A 6,261-nucleotide genomic window follows, 5' to 3' on the forward strand; every position below is an offset into this window, starting at 1 on the left:
AGTTTAAACATAAGTATAAAGGTATGTGTCAATCAAGATATATGCAAGAACAGGTTTAATGATTAATTAGGTGGAACATTGTGGGTGTGGTGTAAGAATGTTAACACTATGTAATAATTCTTTAGTATATTACTTGGTTGATTGGTGTCTCTAACTTGCCCATAGGAGTGCGTGTGCGCATGTGTGGTTGTTCGTCTATGTGTTAGCCCTGCGATGGATTGGCAACCTGTCCAGGGTGTACCTCGCCTTCGCCCGATTGCCGGCTGGGATAGGCTCCGGCCCACCCCCCCGTGACCCCGTTCAGGGACTAAGCGGTAGAAAATGAATGAATGAATGAACTGCATAATATGGACATAAACATGTTTATTTAAAATAACAGAAAACAGTAGAACTATTAGGCCTAAATACTATGTCTCTGACGGGAGGTGGTTATGACAAATGAACGACACCATCAATCACGCATCTATTTACAGCACCACAGTGACAAGCGACCACCACAGCTACTTTTTTACATCTAGCTTATAACTGTTCGTCATAAACGAGGTACAACATCCCCAGTGTGTAGGTTCTGGCACATGAAAGCTTTAAGCCTGTAAAGATGCTATGACACCTGAACACCAAGCATCCCAGTCTTGCTGGTAAACCCGTTGATTTTTTCCGCAGAAAAGAAGGAGAGTTACGAGGACAAAGGAAATTCTTAACCAAACAGACTACAATAACTGCCAAAGCTCAAAGGGCTTCATATGAGGTGGCATATTTAATTGCACGGGCCAAAAAGCCAAAACACAATCGGGGAAACTTTAATTAAACCTGCGGCTGTAGTGATGAGCCGGGTTATGCATGGAGATAAACAGGCCACTGACCTGGAGTCAGTGCCGCTGTCTGACCGGACTGTTGCCCGTCGCATCACAGACATGGCTCAGGACATTAAGTCTCAGCTGATTGAAAGAGTAAAGAAGGGGAGATATGCTTTACAATTAGAATCTACTGATGTATCAAATGCTGCCCAGCTTCTTGCTTTCGTTAGATATTTTTGAGGGAAAACTTAACAGAGATGCTCTTTTGCTCCCAGCTGGAAGGGACTTGCACAGGTGAGGATATTTTCAATAAACTTGACACAAATCTAAAAGAACAGGGTCTGTCATGGAACGAATGCATTGCTGTGTGCACAGATGGTGCAGGTGCAATGCTGGGAAAAAAGAAAGGACTAAAAGCAAGAGTCATGCAAGTGGCACCTCACATCAACTTTACGCACTGCATTATCCATCAGAAGCTCTTGCTACCAAAACACTGGACGTAGAGCTTAATTATGTTCTTGAAACTGTGGTAAAAATGGTCAATTACATAAGATCACGCCCACTTAATATGAGACTTTTGGCCATTCTTTGTAACGAACTGGGATCAGAGCACCAGGGCCTGCTGCTCCACACTGAGGTCACGTGGCTTTCGTGAGGGAACGTACTGAGCCGCCTGTATGAGCTGCGAGATGAGGTGCACATATGTTTTATTGAACAGGGATCCCAGCTCGCTGAGCACCTCACTGATCCGGACTGGCTCACAAGACTGGCTTATTTGTCAAGTATTTTCGAAAAACTGAATGGACTTAATACGTCGTTGCAAGGTGAAAACACAAGCATCATGTCACTGAATGATAAGATCCGGATCACTGGATACAACGCGTTGAAATGGGACCGATTGATATGTTTTCTGAGCTGGAGGAATTCATGAGGACAACACACTGAGCATAAACACTGTTAGGAGGTCTCTCACTACTCACCTTCATTTAAATATTGTATTAAACACCTTTATTACTAAAATGAACATTTGGTTGTTAGGTAGTGATCGGTTTGTTGTTATACCTGCTTGATCAATCAACCTGCGTCTGTGCGTTGTTCTGTGTGCAGCATGTTGCATGTGGGGTGAGTGGGTCGTGGGTCTTTTGCAACAATATTTTGTGGGTCTCAGGCTGAAAACTTTGGGAAACCCTGATTTAGAAGTATTGAAATACTGGGACAGTTAAAAATGATTTTACTGAATGTTTACACTGTACGAGGACGTGTATGTCTATCTGAACCTCAACTTTCAAACTGTTTTTTGATTGGTAATATGAGGTCAGTGAGTCTGCACTTGGTTACAATCTCTTTCTGCTTTTTATCTATGACAGTAGAGATATTCTGCCAGTTCATAGTCTCTTTTTAGGGCCAGATACTGTAACATTCTAACTTACTTTGGCTTTTGTTTTCTTCTTTTCAGTATTGTCCATAATTTGGTTTACTCTGATTGGTGTTTGGAATGCATTGTTGTTGTGAGACTAGTCAGTGTGTGTCTGAGAGGGGTAGTTAGTCTCAGCACCAAATGATATAAGGGACTCTACTCTGTGCTCAGCTCTTGGGTTTGGAAGGCTCTGGGGCTGGGGGTGGATTTAAGTTGATTTAAAAATTTGAGTGCTTTCCTTTTTATCGGTGGATATCAATAGATTGATCCAAAATCAGTCATTAAAATGCTTGAGACTACAGAGTCTGCCTTTAGACTAAACCTTCCCCTTCTGTTTTAAACATAATGCAGCAGGGCTAAGCTCCAAATAGGAAATACTGTCCTGTTCTATGTATTCTGAATGATTAGCTGAGTTGCTAAGTAAAACAAGAAACTGAAGCGGGTGTATTTTTATTTTTATTTTTTTAGTGTTTTTATTAAACAAAGAAAATAACAGTGCAAATCAATACAAGATTTTTCAGCACTCGTTGCAACAGATGTATAACAGCATGCATTAAGAGGACAACAGGACAAAAGTAGGCATATAACAACAAGGTGAAAAAGAACAACAGAACCAAACAAGTGAGAACAAAGAAAAGAAAAAGAACAAAGAGATAAATACAAAAAGGTAAAGCTATTCTGATATAAAATTAAAATGTTTAAGGAGGGGAATGGTTTTGGTTCATTTTTGTTAGGGTGGTTTAATTGTGACAGTGTTTGGGAGTAATTGTTAAGATCAGATTGTTTAAAAGTTGAAAAGGATGGTGATTTTTTCAAAATTTAATTTTATGGATGAAGAATTTGGACAAAACAATGAACAGATTAATAATACATTTTTCATTGCTAGAGAAATGGGGCTTGTCAAAAATTTATAATATATCATATTCTTTAAGTACAATTTCCTTACCAAGAAAAGTTTTGACATCAAAACAAAAGTCAGTCCAAAATACTGTCACATGTGCATTTTTCTTCTATGTTTGGAATGTATTTACAAATAATAGAGTTTAATGGGTAAAATGTATGTAAGATTTTAAAGGAAAGTTCTTTAGCTTTTTGGACAAGACAAATATGTAGGGCAAAGTAAAAACAGTGTTCCATGTTCTTCCATCAAGAGTCTGGCATGCCCATTTATGTTTAACAGCTGTTCTTGGAATGAGGGAGATTCTTATAAAGATGTTGTTTAATCTTTTATCGTTTATGTTTAAAGGGATGCTGATATATTAATAAATTAAGAACTTGTACTAGTAAGAAGAGGTAAGGAGAGATATGACAGCCCTCATGGTGAATGCCTCTCTTAATGTCAAATCTGGGTGATGTGCCAAAGGGCGACTTCACTGAGCTGTTGTTACCATTATATAAAGTTCTGATAGCTTTAATGAAAAAGTTATCAAACCTGAAGAACTGAAGGCATCAAAGATAAAACTGTGGGATACTGTGTCAAAGGCCTTTTGAAAGCCTTTGACACAGTATCCCTTTTTGAAGGGAAAGAAAGTCATTTTGAAATTAAATTAAGGGATTGCCATCAAGATCTTTATAGTTGACTAAATCAATGACTAGCCGAATATTATTGGAGATATGCCGACCACTTATGAATCCACATTGGGATTCATGAATTATTTCATTAAGACCAGATGTTAAATGTTTTGCCAATATGGAGGCAAAAATTTTATAGTCATTGGAGTGTGATGGGTCTCCAGTTATCAATAAGTAAGGGTATTTCTTAGTTCTGAGGATAAAGGTGATCACTACCTGTAACTCCTACAGAGTAGTCGTAGGTGTTTTGGTGGCCCTCTCACTAGTCTCCTTCTTGCACAGTCACTCCGTTTGTGAGGACGGCCTGATCTAGGCAGATTTGGACATGTGCCATATGCAAGCAAGAAGGCTTATCCACAAAGGTCTTTGTAAAGCCATTCATACAATATTGCCAATCTTAAATGGCAACATAAGCACAAATCCTAAAAATAAAAGTAAAATAAGCTGGTATTTAACAAAGGCCTTGTTAAAATTAGGTTAGTGACATATTATTTGGTCCAGAAAAGTAGGCTACATATTCAAACTTAAATGTTATAGCGAAACCAGTTGGAACATTGATATTTTATAATGTATCATGCAGTGACCCTTATGCAGTGAAAAACTGCATTTGCACTCTTATTCATTGCTTCATTATTATCATTTCACTGACTCTTTCACTTTATACACAGGTGGAAACATCCAAACACCACAGAGGATATGGGTAATTTCATTTTATAACTTCGAACTGATATAATACACTCTCATTGGCCACTTGTGCGATGTTGACATACTAAAATACTGCTGATGTTATCTAAAGAAGTGTAAAAAAGTGTTATGTATGACCCCACTGTGCCCTACATCCTGAAAAGTGCCGTGTAGCTGCTGCAAGTGGACTGTTTGTAGCAGGCAATGGGTGGCGGTAAAGTAACAACATGTCAACCTGAATATAAAACACGAAGAAGAAGATCAGGAAGCGGGTTTGAGTTGTATTTTCATAAATTGACAGTGGAGTGACAGCAGCGAGAAGTGGGATTAAATGGGTTTTAACAGCTAGTCATTACAGTGAAGAAGATTTTAGTTTTAACTCTGGAAACATTCCTCAGTGTCCACTCAACTGTTATAGCTCTTCGGGGGAATAAAATGGGTAACGTTTTTTTTATATATCATATCGCTTTGTTCCTATGTTGTTAGCTTGCCTGCTAACGTTAACGTCTTCGCTTTGATTTATTAAACTGCCAGAATCATTTTGGGGGTATTTTATCCAAGCAGATATAACGTGCTGCCAGAAGCTATTACGGTTCATTTGTACATTTATTTAATTTGGGGCAAATAATGAACCGAAGAATTAAAATGTATACTTCTGTAACACTGTTAAGAATTGTTGAGTCTTTAGCCCCAATCTAGTTCAGTATGAAAGCATATTACAGAACTATCGATAAGTTAAACTGAGGCTAATGAAACTGGCCAAACCAAGTTAAAGAGAAATTTAATTTGGAGAACTCTTTTAGTTGAGATTGTCTTCCTGTTTTATCTTTAATAAACAAGTAAAAGACACACTGTGGTTAAATGACTAAAAACACTACACACATCAAAATACAAAACATATTGGCAACAGGCTAGAAAAACATACAGTGTCCATAAACAATAACAGCCAATGCAGTCTTTGCTACTCTTGTCACGCTTTGTGATTTATATGACCATGTCCTGATCATAGTGCAAATATGTTTGCGCAGAAAGATGAACAGGCCACATTGTTGTTGTGTGTAAATTGTGGCCTGTCCCCTGAAAGAGCCTGTATGTACTCATCAGTACAAGTTTCTACCAGTGATGGGGAAACTGTACATTATGGTGTAGTTGCTTTAATGTGGCAGCATATTATTATAATTAGTAAGAATGATAAAGCTGTGGTCACCTCCTCCTCCTTGCAGAGGCTGCCCTGCCCCTGTCCTCGATGAGGCTCTTGGTTCCACCTCTGCAGTTGATGTCCGCTGTGATGTGGAAGGTGGTTCACCAAAGGAACACAGCACATTATGGGAAAGTGGAGGGGTTTGTGTCCCTGGTATCTGAAGCCATCCCTGGCATCTTCACTGACAGACAGATGAGACTGCTCACTCTGGGCTTAAGAGCAAAGGTAAGAGATACAAATGCACCCGTATATCAACACAGAACTGACACTGGCAGATAGTGTCTTTTAATGGTAATACTGATGTCAATCCTATTTTTTTGTTCGTTAACATGTTAACATTTTTTGCAGGTGTTTCTTGAGCCTGGATTTTCTGTAATCTTTTGCACCATGTGATACAACTGCTATAACAACAAGATATATATATATTATAGCTGTTAAAAATTGATTTTGAAAAGCATTTAGCCCAAGCTTTTTGTATTGTGGACCTACGCTAGAAAATATCAGAAAGTTATACTGACACATACAGTATGTTCCACTAATATATATAAAGTATATCACCTAACTCCTCATTTGTTTTTTCTTGTTCATAT

The 6,261-nt window shown here is 38.3% G+C and overlaps 1 protein-coding gene across 1 annotated transcript in view; it reads left to right on the top strand.

Moving 5' to 3' along the window:
• Window positions 1-4,705: 4,705 nt before the first annotated feature.
• Window positions 4,706-6,261, top strand: part of LOC109962604 (zinc finger protein ZFMSA12A-like) — a 5,145-nt gene continuing 3,589 nt past the window's right edge. The window contains exons 1-2 of the mRNA XM_020604474.1: window positions 4,706-4,909; window positions 5,694-5,896. Of these exons, the coding sequence (XP_020460130.1) occupies window positions 4,906-4,909; window positions 5,694-5,896 (207 nt within the window). The 5' untranslated portion in view covers window positions 4,706-4,905. The remainder of the gene's footprint in view (window positions 4,910-5,693; window positions 5,897-6,261) is intronic.

The sequence above is a fragment of the Monopterus albus genome, unplaced genomic scaffold (genome assembly GCF_001952655.1).
Source record: "Monopterus albus unplaced genomic scaffold, M_albus_1.0 scaffold66.1, whole genome shotgun sequence".
Taxonomy (NCBI): domain Eukaryota; kingdom Metazoa; phylum Chordata; class Actinopteri; order Synbranchiformes; family Synbranchidae; genus Monopterus; species Monopterus albus.